Genomic DNA, 12,535 nt, shown 5'->3' on the forward strand with positions numbered 1-12,535 from the left:
GGTGCCGCTGCATACATAGTGGACATTGGATTCCTTGAAATCTCATGCACTATGCTGTTACATCAGGAGCTGCGGACTGGATGCTGCGGATGTACACAGCGTCCAATCCGCAGAGTTCACTGCTTCTAGTCTCTGACTGCTGCCCCTGTCTCCCCACTTTACTCTGCAAACAATCCGTCACATTCAGACCGTTCTTTACCTCCTGTTCAGGGGGTGATTGAGGTCCTGCACAGCTGCAGCTTCCTTCCAGGCATGAGTGTGCAGAAGCCAGTGTGCGGCAGCTTCCTGTCTCGCACAGCCGCAGCGCGGAATGATGATGTCATTCAGCTGAGCCGCTGCTGTCTGTGTGAGAAAGGAAGCAGGAAGCATCCATTGCCTGCAGATCCGTTGCCATTTTCTCTTGCAGGCAGCGGAGCTGCAGGGCTTGCTCCATGCCTGCCGCACATGAGGGCAATCTGGCCAGGGGGCCCCCGGAGCCTCGGGGCCGGATAGACTAGCCAGATTGCCCTCTATATTAGCCGCCCTCAGGGGTGAACCTAGCCTCTCTGCTGCCTGAGGTGAACGGAAAAATGGCTCCTAACATAAATAAAAACATGAGAATTAGTTAGTATCACAAATAACATTTACATCCAGGTACCTTATAGATAACGTCGCCTCTGGAGCTGTTCTTCTTTTCTTCATCTTGTCCAGATCCCATGATGAGTTTTCTCAGCCACAGCCGTCTCTGCAGACCTCCATCTTTTCCGCTCTTTTGCAGAAAGTCTCCACAAGATGCCCTTAAAGATACAAGTGTCATTATAATGCTCCGGAACAAAAAATTGCCCCTCACTATATTGTCTGCACAAAATATGACCCCCACACTGTCCCTCTTATGGTACATGCTCTTCACACTGACTTCTCCTTTCTATACCGGCCCCCTCTTCAAACTGTCCACTCACACTGTGTCCCCCCTATAGGGCCTAGTATTTATACTCCATATTTATACTCCATCCTCCCACCCTGTGTGCATGGCTCCCCCATCCTTCTCCCCTGCGTTCACGGCTCCCGTAATTCCTTCTCCCCTGCGTTCACGGCTCCGCCATCCTTCTCCCCTGCGTTCACGGCTCCCCCATCCTTCTCTCCTGCGTTCACGGCTCCCCCATCCTTCTCCCCTGCGTGCTGGGCTCCCCCATCCTTCTCCCCTGCGTTCACGGCTCCCCCATCCTTCTCCCCTGTGTGCTGGGCTCCCCCATCCTTCTCCCCTGTTTACACAGCTCCCCCATCCTTCTCCCCTGCGTGCTGGGCTCCCCCATCCTTCTCCCCTGCGTGCTGGGCTCCCCCATCCTTCTCCCCTGCATTCACGGCTCCCCCATCCTTCTCCCCTGCATTCACGGCTCCCCCATCCTTCTCCCCTGCGTGCATGCCTCCCCTATCCTCCCACCCTGCGTGCATGGCTCCCCCATTCTTCTCCCCTGTGTGCATGGCTCCACGTTCTTTTTCCCTGCGTGCATGGCTCCCCATCCTTTTTCCCTGCATGCATGGCTCCACATCCTTTTTCCCTGCGTGCATGGCTCCCCATCCTTTTTCCCTGCATGCATGGCTCCACATCCTTTTTCCCTGCGTGCATGGCTCCACATCCTTTTTCCCTGCGTGCATGGCTCCACATCCTTTTTCCCTGCGTGCATGGCCTCCACATCCTTTTTCCCTGTCATACTTACCTCTCACCGCGCAGCACAGAACAGAACTTCCTTCCTGGCATCTCTTCTGCAGCGTCTTCCTTCCTGTCTTCAGCGGTCACATGATAGCGCTAATTAAGGTCATGAATATGCGCATATTCATGACCTTAAATTAGCGGTACCATGTGACCGCTGAAGACAGGACGCGCTGCCGGCGCTGGGACGCAGTTGCAGCCACCGCTGGAGGAAGGTGAGTATTACGTCTTCAGGGAGGGGGGCGGGAAGGAGGGAGGGAGGAGGGGGCGCAGGAAGGAGGGAGGGAGGAGGGGGGGCGGGCACTTGACCCCGGAGTTTTAGAAAGAAAAAAAAAAAAACTAGCAGCACAAATTCACTTACTATAGAGTCTGCCGCCCTCTCTTCTGCCGCCTGATAGTCAAATCGCCTAATGGTAGCAGCGTCCCTGGCCGCCCTGCAGGGGCCCCCCAGAGCCTCCGGGCCCCGGTGCAGCTGCACCGGTTGAACCGGCGGTATGTCCGCCCATGTGTGGGGGTAAATCACTGATTGGGCACACGTCGGGGCTCAGAAGGGAAGTAGTGGCGTTTTGTAATGCAGTCTTTGATGGAATGGTCTGCGGGCGTCACGTTGCATTTGCAGAGCCCCTGATGTGGCTAAACAGTAAAAAAAAAAAACACAAGTGACCCTATTTTGGAAACTAGACTCCCAAAGGAACTTATCTAGTTCCTAGATAAATCAGTCAAAATCAGCTGACCCCTGCCAGCAACCACACACGCACAGCCTCTGTGCACGCAAAATCGCCATGACGTATCCATACGTCCAAAGTCGGTAAGTACCAGACCTAACAATGCAGATGAGCTGAAGGCTGCTATCAAAGTAACTTGGGCTTCCATAACACCTCAGCAGTGCCACAGACTGATCACCTCCATGCCATGTCGCTTTGATGCAGCAATTGATGCACAATGAGCTCCGACTAAGTATTGAGTGCATTTACTGAACATACATTTCAGTAGGTCAACATTTTGGATTTTAAAATCATTTTTCAAGCTGGTGTTATAAAGTATTCTAATTTACTGAGATAATGACGTTTTGGTTTTCTTTGGCTGTAAGCCATAATCATCAACATTAACAGAAATAAACACTTCAAATAGATCTCTCTGTTTTTTATGACTCTATATTATGAGTTTCACTTTTTTGTATTGAAGAACTGAAATAAATTAACTTTTTGATGATATTCCAATTTTGTGAGATGCACCTGTATGTTCCAACCTTTCCTATTGTATGATGACAGAATTAAGGGTTTTACTCCCTGAAACGCATTGCTTTATCCATTACCATGGCATTTTAGACTTACCTACTGAAGTGTTTTTTATTAGCACCAATAAAGAAAAGTTTTGTATTTCTGTGGAGCTGGTTTCCTCTTTCTTTGCAATTATCCACATCGAAGGCACCGACTCCTCCTCTGCTCCAGATTTTCAAACAGTGCATGCAAGTGAACAGCACTCTATCCTACCCTGCACAAAGACATCACATAGACATCATGCGACTGTCTGGGGGCATGAAGACATCACAGGAGGGGCTGGGGGCATATAGACATCACAAGACGGGCTGGAGCTGCCACTACTGTCATCAACTCGGTGGGACTTGAGCGCGGAGCGCAGGGCACGCTGACTTCAAGGTACGTCAGCATCTTCAGTACACGCCCTGCAGCATCCCGCTCGCAGTCTCAGGAGCAATAAAAGGGCACATTGCTGGCAAAACGTGACTGCTGGCCTGAGAGCTGCGGTCCCCAATTCCCCACCCCTGTTTTAGAGTCAATAATTCTAAGCAGATCTGTGGGGAACTCAGTCATGAGTCCCCCAGAAATCGCTCAAAAGACTTGTTAGAAAAGTTTGAGACAGAAGCACACAGAACAGATGCAATGAAAAGTCATAGTCCTGTCTCCTAAGTTGGACACTTCTAAGAGGTCTTTTGAACAACGAATGGGGGGCTCCAGTCCCCAAATTGCACCAATTTCTTCAGAATTAATTAACCTAAAATATCTTAGATATTTCCCTACACTTAAGTTACTCTTTAAATGGTTAATAGGCTACTGCCTGCAACTAATCAGTAATGTGGTTTTTGTATGATCTGCAGTCTGCTGGTGACTGGTAACAATAACAACTCCCATTACAATTATCAAGGACATACTCTGCATTTCATCTGATATAAGGTTATATGCCGCGGAATTACCTAACTTTGCAATTGATCACTGTATTAAATTTGGTGATGCAGATGCAGCACCCCAGGTGGCCGGTTGCTGCAGTGATGTTGCTTTTCCTTCGGGGAAGGTGATGTCATGCTCGGAGGCAATGGAGTTCTCTTCACCAGGTAAGGCACATACATGCAACACATTCTGAATCCAGGCCAGGAGGGGGAGCTCAAGACCCGGATTCAGGGAAGCTTCCCTGGGCTTTATTTATCCTTACCTGGAGGAGAAGCTAGTCAGTTGGTCCTAGGAGACCAAGGAGAGCAGTTGTTGAGAGACATTGAAGCAGAAGGATTTCTGAAACTGAGTGCAGACAGAGAGGCCTGGCAGCCAGAAGGGAGCTGCAGCCTCTGGAAGGAGGAAGACCTGAGGGGTTGAATGTGGAGGAGTCGGAAGGTAAGAAGCAAAGGAGAGGAACAGGGCTCAGAGGGGAACTGTGACTGGGCACTCTCAGAGCCATAGCGCAGAAGCCGGGTGTCGGGAGCCTGAGGCCTTAGTGGAACTGTACAACATAGAGCAGAACCAAAGGGCACGACACTACATGTTAACTGCCCGCACCACGCCTGAGATGCAGCAGTACCTAAGGAGCCCAGGGCATGTTAGAGTCCCTGTAAAACGGCTTAAGCTGCCTGTCATGCAGGTACCTGTCCCAGGACAGGGGGGAATCTGGAGGACCCTGTAGGAAGCTTCAGGCAGCAGGGACATCACCTTTAATGGCAGTAGTTGAAAAGGCTCATGGACATCTACTAGAACAAGGGAATTCTCCATTGCCTCTGAGCTGGCCGGACCACCATCATCCATGCCTGGTACCCTGGACTGTGGCCAGCAACCTACAGTAAACCAGGTAAAGACTTACAACTTGAAGACACAAAAGAGAATAGTAAAACCAAAAACACTCAGTTTGAAAAAATGTTGCAGTAATCCGCAAGTGCTAGTAAAAGATGTAAAAAAAACAGGGTATTTGGTTGATACGTTTTTTGCAAAAAATGTATACTAAGCTGCTCTACCAAACTTCACGGTATACCCTTATCAGAGCAGTCCTAACTAATGTATGCAATCCCTATCTGATGTATTTAAAAACCTGATCATCTGTATATTACCTGTGTGAACAGGGTTCAGAGAGGAAAAATCCATGTGTGCATACAGAGTAGAACAGCTTTTGTGCAGCTAGCCCAAGAGGAGTGGTGGGTAGCTCCCCAGTCTCGTAGACACAAGAGAACAATTATGGAAACAGGAACACATGGGCTACTTGCACAGTGAACAAGTCTGTAGGATCATGTTCACACACCACCAAGAAACCTGAAGACACAAAAGAGAATAGTAAAACCAAAAACACTCAGTTTGAAAAAATGTTGCAGTAATCCGCAAGTGCTAGTAAAAGATGTAAAAAAAACAGGGTATTTGGTTGATACGTTTTTTGCAAAAAATGTATACTAAGCTGCTCTACCAAACTTCACGGTATACCCTTATCAGAGCAGTCCTAACTAATGTATGCAATCCCTATCTGATGTATTTAAAAACCTGATCATCTGTATATTACCTGTGTGAACAGGGTTCAGAGAGGAAAAATCCATGTGTGCATACAGAGTAGAACAGCTTTTGTGCAGCTAGCCCAAGAGGAGTGGTGGGTAGCTCCCCAGTCTTGTAGACACAAGAGAACAATTATGGAAACAGGAACACATGGGCTACTTGCACAGTGAACAAGTCTGTAGGATCATGTTCACACACCACCAAGAAACCTGAAGACACAAAAGAGAATAGTAAAACCAAAAACACTCAGTTTGAAAAAATGTTGCAGTAATCCGCAAGTGCTAGTAAAAGATGTAAAAAAAACAGGGTATTTGGTTGATACGTTTTTTGCAAAAAATGTATACTAAGCTGCTCTACCAAACTTCACGGTATACCCTTATCAGAGCAGTCCTAACTAATGTATGCAATCCCTATCTGATGTATTTAAAAACCTGATCATCTGTATATTACCTGTGTGAACAGGGTTCAGAGAGGAAAAATCCATGTGTGCATACAGAGTAGAACAGCTTTTGTGCAGCTAGCCCAAGAGGAGTGGTGGGTAGCTCCCCAGTCTTGTAGACACAAGAGAACAATTATGGAAACAGGAACACATGGGCTACTTGCACAGTGAACAAGTCTGTAGGATCATGTTCACACACCACCAAGAAACCTGAAGACACAAAAGAGAATAGTAAAACCAAAAACACTCAGTTTGAAAAAATGTTGCAGTAATCCGCAAGTGCTAGTAAAAGATGTAAAAAAAAACAGGGTATTTGGTTGATACGTTTTTTGCAAAAAATGTATACTAAGCTGCTCTACCAAACTTCACGGTATACCCTTATCAGAGCAGTCCTAACTAATGTATGCAATCCCTATCTGATGTATTTAAAAACCTGATCATCTGTATATTACCTGTGTGAACAGGGTTCAGAGAGGAAAAATCCATGTGTGCGTACAGAGTAGAACAGCTTTTGTGCAGCTAGCCCAAGAGGAGTGGTGGGTAGCTCCCCAGTCTTGTAGACACAAGAGAACAATTATGGAAACAGGAACACATGGGCTACTTGCACAGTGAACATGATCCTACAGACTTGTTCACTGTGCAAGTAGCCCATGTGTTCCTGTTTCCATAATTGTTCTCTTGTGTCTACAAGACTGGGGAGCTACCCACCACTCCTCTTGGGCTAGCTGCACAAAAGCTGTTCTACTCTGTACGCACACATGGATTTTTCCTCTCTGAACCCTGTTCACACAGGTAATATACAGATGATCAGGTTTTTAAATACATCAGATAGGGATTGCATACATTAGTTAGGACTGCTCTGATAAGGGTATACCGTGAAGTTTGGTAGAGCAGCTTAGTATACATTTTTTGCAAAAAACGTATCAACCAAATACCCTGTTTTTTTTTACATCTTTTACTAGCACTTGCGGATTACTGCAACATTTTTTCAAACTGAGTGTTTTTGGTTTTACTATTCTCTTTTGTGTCTTCAGGTTTCTTGGTGGTGTGTGAACATGATCCTACAGACTTGTTCACTGTGCAAGTAGCCCATGTGTTCCTGTTTCCAAAGACTTACAACTTGTCTCCTCCATTTATTCACTGGCACATACCATCCGTGCCTTAAACCATAGGACCCATGGGGACCCTGCTTCACCTGTGGGAAGTGTAACACCCGTGCTGCCGCAACATCCCCCAGGGGACCCCTTTAATGAAGCGTCGGTCCCACTACTGACCGAACACCACAGGTGGCGTCACTACAAACTTTGAACATTTTCCCCTTTAACATTGAGGCCCATGGACATGGACCTGGTCACAGCCACCGTGACATCCCCCTTTGCGACCGGACCCAGTACCGAGTACCCCTCTGCTCTGCGGGCGACTCATAGACCTGTACTAATGATCATTCTGGTGATGTATTCATTTACTGATAGTGGTTCTGGAGATGTAGTCATATGCTCACAGTTGTTCTGGTGATGTATTCAACTGATAATTATTCTGGTGATGTAGTCAGGTACTGACAGTTGTTCTAGTATGTACTCATGTGCTGACAGTGGTTCTGGTGATGTAGTCATGTGCTGATGATGGTTTTGGTTAAGTAGTTGTGTACTGATGGTGGTTTTGTGAAAGTATTTGTGTACTGATGATGATTCTAGTGATCTATTTCTATAGATGTTTTAATCTTTAATATATTAGACATGATGCCTACAATAAAGTAGTCAAAATGAAGCAAACCAAATTATTAAAATAATCCATATTTAATAAAGACACATTTTAGATATAAAAAAAGATGACAGACAAAAAACATGATCCAAGATATTCAGCAGGAGGGGCTCCAGACAGTATAACAAAACTTTGTATTAAAGATGGTAAATCTATAGCTCCAACCAAAATGTCATATAGTGTAATTACTCCTTAGACATAATTTGTGTATTTGAGACATTCTCAGGAATAATAAATAGTACCCAATATTTATGAACAAAGGCCTAGAGCTAAACAAAAGGGAAAAACCGCAGGCACAAAGCACTTAAAAAATCACACACAGCGCTATACCAAAGGTAAGTAAAGGACACTTAACTCTGTCAGAAAGATTATAATATCCACACAAAGGGCCCGGAAACACCATAGACCAGTACTATGAACAAACAGTGTCAGCTAAATAGCATAAATCTAAAATTCCATTACCTGTCAGGAGCGCTGTGATAAAGTGCCAATGTCTGCGGGAATGCCCAGGACTGCCGCGGAGACCCTCCTCACCCCAACGCACGTTTCGCCCTGGCTTCTTCCGGGGGCGTGTGATTTATTTAGCAAAGTTTTGTTATACTTTCTGGAGCCCCTCCTGTTGAATATCTTGGATCATGTTTTTTGTCTGTCATCTTTTTTATATATAAAATGTGTCTTTAATAAATATGGATTATTTTAATAATTTGGTTTGCTTCATTTTGACTACTTTATTGAAGGTCTTTTTTGTGGGTATGTATTGTTGAAGTGCCTTGTGGTTAATTTATTGTGAATCCTTTTTGATACAGCAGTCTAAATTAGACTGTATTTTTCAGCCGAACAAGTGTTTGACTAGGGCAGTGTGAACTCCAAACGTGGCCCTGGCTACAGTGCTAACCATTGAGCCACCATGCTTCCCACATGCAAAACACTTTGACCTAAATTAAGCACCAACAGACTGTATAATTTGTCACAAAACTGCATTACAAAATTATTGTTTAATATAAGAATGTAAAAATGTGGCTTGGTCACGAAGGCAATTGCAAGTGATAAAAAATGTCATCAAATATCATTGAGGTCCCATAACAGTTTTGTTTGCTGAGCATACAGTTTATGGTATGCAGGAAATGACAATCCCACCTTTACTCCTGGGGCAGGCATGGGTACCACCCTCTGACGAAGCAATATATGAAACTAAACACACATTGAGCTAATGATCACAATCGGACCATTGATGAAGTGGTAGAGATGACTGGGATTTTTGGGAGTTTCAGTGAACTTTAACCCCTTCATGATCTTGGACGTATAGGTACGACATGACCAGCGTCAGACTGGGGTGGCAAGGGCCTATCAGTAGCATTGACACTGGGGTCTACTGTTCATTTACATGCAAATATTATTTTGCCAATGCCTACTGTAATATAACCAATACAATAATAATCAAGAGTATGGCGTCTCATGTGGATTCAAGCAGGAGGAGTGCACACAGAGCAGCCTACAGCAATGGAGACAGCGTCAGGAGCACGGATAGGTGAGCATGTTACATTATGTTTGGTATTGTTATAATCATACTGAACTGGTGAATCATGTTACAATATTACTTTTATAGTACTCTGTACGTTATGAAAACAAAATGAAAAAAAAAAAATAGGTGGAATTGCATAGTTTTCATCATTTCACCTATTGGAATTTTCTTTTTTTTCCGTTTTCAGAGCATTATATGGTCATATATACGTGTATTAACATTGTATGTTTGTGTACATAAAATAAATTGCGTCAAAGCTACAATTCATTTTCCAAAAATTCATCTATTACGGCTTCGTCAACAGAAAAATCTGAAACTTACGGCTTTTGGAACAAGAGGAAAAAAAAAGTTAAAGCAAAAAATTGGAAAATGGCCACAGCGGCGAGAGATTGTTTTCCTTTCCCTGTATGAACTAAACATTTCATTGATGTGTGTGGTGTATGTGATTCATGTGAATTATTTTCTTGTTCCGGACTTCATTAAACATCATTGATGTGGAGTCAATAAGCCGTTTAATTAGGTTCAGGTTTAGTTTGAAGAGAAAGTACTAATTTTCACATTCATAAAATGGTCCAGACAACTAGTATTGATGATATATTCTCAGAACAGGTCATCAATATCAAATCGATTGGTGTCTGACACCTGGCACCTCACTGACCAGCTGTTATTAGCTCGAAAACATTAAACTAAGCTGAGCAGCATAACTCTATGTAATGTGTAGTGGTTAGTGATGAGCGAGTGTGCTCGTTACTCGAGTTTTCCGAGCATGCTCGGGTGTTCTCCGAGTATCTTGGGCGTGCTTGTAGATTAAGTTTATGTCGCCGCAGATGCATGATTTGTGGCTGCTTGACAACCTGAGCACATGCAGGAATTGCCTGTTTGTTAGGGAATCCACACATGTATTCAGGCTGTCTAGCAGCCACAAATCATGCAGCTGCGGGGACTCAAATATAATATACGAGCATGCCCAAGATACTTGGAGAACTCGAGTAACGAGCACACTCGCTCATCACTAATAGTGGCATCTGCCGAGCTCTGCAGATCAGCTCCTATTCTCTTGAAAATGTTAAAAACATGGCATTTTACATACAGCTCTGGCAAAAATTAAGAGACCACTACAAAATGTTAATTTTGTCTGATTTTTCCCTTTATAGGTATATTCTTGAGTAAAATGTAAATTGTTCTTTTATTCTATAAACTTCTGACAACATGTCTCCAAATTTCCAAGCAATAGATTTTGTATTTTTTTTCTGACAAAGAAAAATGGTCAAAAATTCAAAAAACCCCAGTGCTTTCAGACCTCAAATAATGGAAAGAAAACAAGTTCATAATTATTTAGAAACAACAATACTAATGTTTTAACTCGGGAAGAGTTCAGAAATCAATATTTTGTGGAATAACCATAATTTGTAATAACAGCTTTTATGCGTCTTGGCATGCTTTCCACCAGTCTTTCACACTGCTTCTAGCGCAAAACTGTGAGCAGTTCTTCTTTGCTTGAGGACCTGTGACTATCCATCCTCCTCTTGATTACATTCCAGAGGTTTTCAGTGGGGTTCAGGTCTGGAGATTGGGCTGGTCATGACAGGGTTTTGATGCGGTAGTCTCTTAATTATTGCCAGAGCTGTTTATTTTTAAAAAATGTGTGTGAAGAAGCCATGAAGGAATTTTGAATAGTAGTTTCTAAACTTTTTCAGAAATTGTTTTTTTTTTTACTAGGAAGTGACTAAATAGAACTTGTATGCATTTTATTTCAGACAATTATTTTCTTGCCATTGATTTTAGCGCATCACTTGAATACTAAAGAAATGTATCATTCATTTTCCAGTGATCCTATTTTCTTTAAGTCAGAATCTGACGATATTAATTGCAGACACCATCACGACTTCCTTATTATAATAAAATGTGAGTCGTTTGGTTATCACTATGCAGAAGAGCTGAGATCGCAATGAATGAGAAGGGTTTAGATGGAACAGCTGGGACTTGATTGTTTTGAGGATTAGGAACCTCCATTTCTGTGCAGCAGATGTTGGTGATTTCACAGCAATGATTCGGGGTTGGTCTGTGGGTATTGTGATTAGATGGAAACACAAGAGTATTACCAGCAGTTTCTTCTTTTTAATGCTTTGTGCTTGGCTTGTATCTCCGCTCTGCATGCCATAAAAACTATTGTATGTGTCCTAATACGTTGTCATCATGCACCTTTCATCAGAAGTTGCATCGTCTGCAAGATTTCTGCAGAAGACTACATCAGTAAGTGCCTATTGCTACATTTATGGTGACTTTACATTGTATTTGTGTATAATGTACAGTCGTTGAGTCTCGAAGAAACAGAATATTTTAATGAAGTCGGGCGTTTGCTACTGCTGCATATACATCTTCTATAAATTAATTCATGGTTATTACATCTGGTGCTGATTTTTTGGTCTCTTTCTTTCTTTCATTTGTATTTGGTAAATTAAGGGGTAAAATGTCTCCGCAATTATAGATATTATTTGTCTAATAAAAAGTTATATCACTTTCCAGTATACTTTTTGCATCAGTTTCTCATGATGTTCAAAATCCCGTTTTGCCGCCATTCAGTAAGATTTCAGTTTACTCCCTGGAGATGATATTCTGTCCATGGTCACAAGATGGACACAGAGGCATGGCAGCCTAGAATTACAGGACAGTTAGAGCGGGATATTTCAATAGGCAGAGCAGCTATGTGTCCTTTTTATGACCACAGACTTCTTGTATACCTGTTATGCAATTTTTTTTTTACTAAGATAGAAATGCTTCTTTTACATATGAGAAATCTGTAACCATACACATTAGATTTTTTTCTTTTTTCTTTAAACCCCTTCATGGAGTCGGATATAACGGTGTATCCGATGTTGGGTGCAAGTGTGCGGAACTCTATTATACAGACGCCATCCATAAATTATATATAAAATGAAAACACAACTGATAACAGCAAAAAAACAAGCTATGGCTATGTCGAGGGAAAAATAAAAAACTTATGTGTTTTGTAAAAGGGCGAAAAAGCAAAAGTGAAATAGCGAAAATTGTCAGCAGTGGGAAGGGTAATTTGAGCTTCTTCACTTAGTCACATAATTCGGGCATGCTGCTGAGAATAATATGAGCATACAACTGAAAATAATATGGGCATCCTATGGAGAATAATATCGGTATGCTACTGAGAATAATATGGGCATGCTACTTAGAATAATATGAGCAGGCAGCTGAATAATATGGGTATGCTATGGAGAATAATATGGGTATGCTGCAGAGAATAATATGGGTATGCTACTAAGAATAATATGGGCATGCTACTGAATAATATGGGCATGCTATGGAAAATAATATGGGTATGCTGCGGAGAA

General features: G+C 43.0%; 1 protein-coding gene across 2 annotated transcripts in view; it reads left to right on the forward strand.

The window, feature by feature from the left end:
* Positions 1–8,874: 8,874 nt before the first annotated feature.
* GSG1 (germ cell associated 1) overlaps positions 8,875–12,535 on the forward strand; it is an 89,324-nt gene continuing 85,663 nt past the window's right edge. The window contains exon 1 of one of the 2 annotated variants that reach the window (XM_069737059.1): positions 8,875–8,954. Coding sequence is in view for 1 of the 2 variants with exons in the window: in XM_069737058.1 (XP_069593159.1) it covers positions 11,367–11,423 (57 nt within the window). In the remaining variant the exon portion in view is untranslated. Of the gene's footprint in view, positions 8,955–11,225; positions 11,424–12,535 lie in introns of those variants that run through there. The other variant, XM_069737058.1, reaches the window with a different exon arrangement.

Source organism: Ranitomeya imitator, chromosome 8, assembly GCF_032444005.1.
Source record: "Ranitomeya imitator isolate aRanImi1 chromosome 8, aRanImi1.pri, whole genome shotgun sequence".
NCBI lineage: Eukaryota > Metazoa > Chordata > Amphibia > Anura > Dendrobatidae > Ranitomeya > Ranitomeya imitator.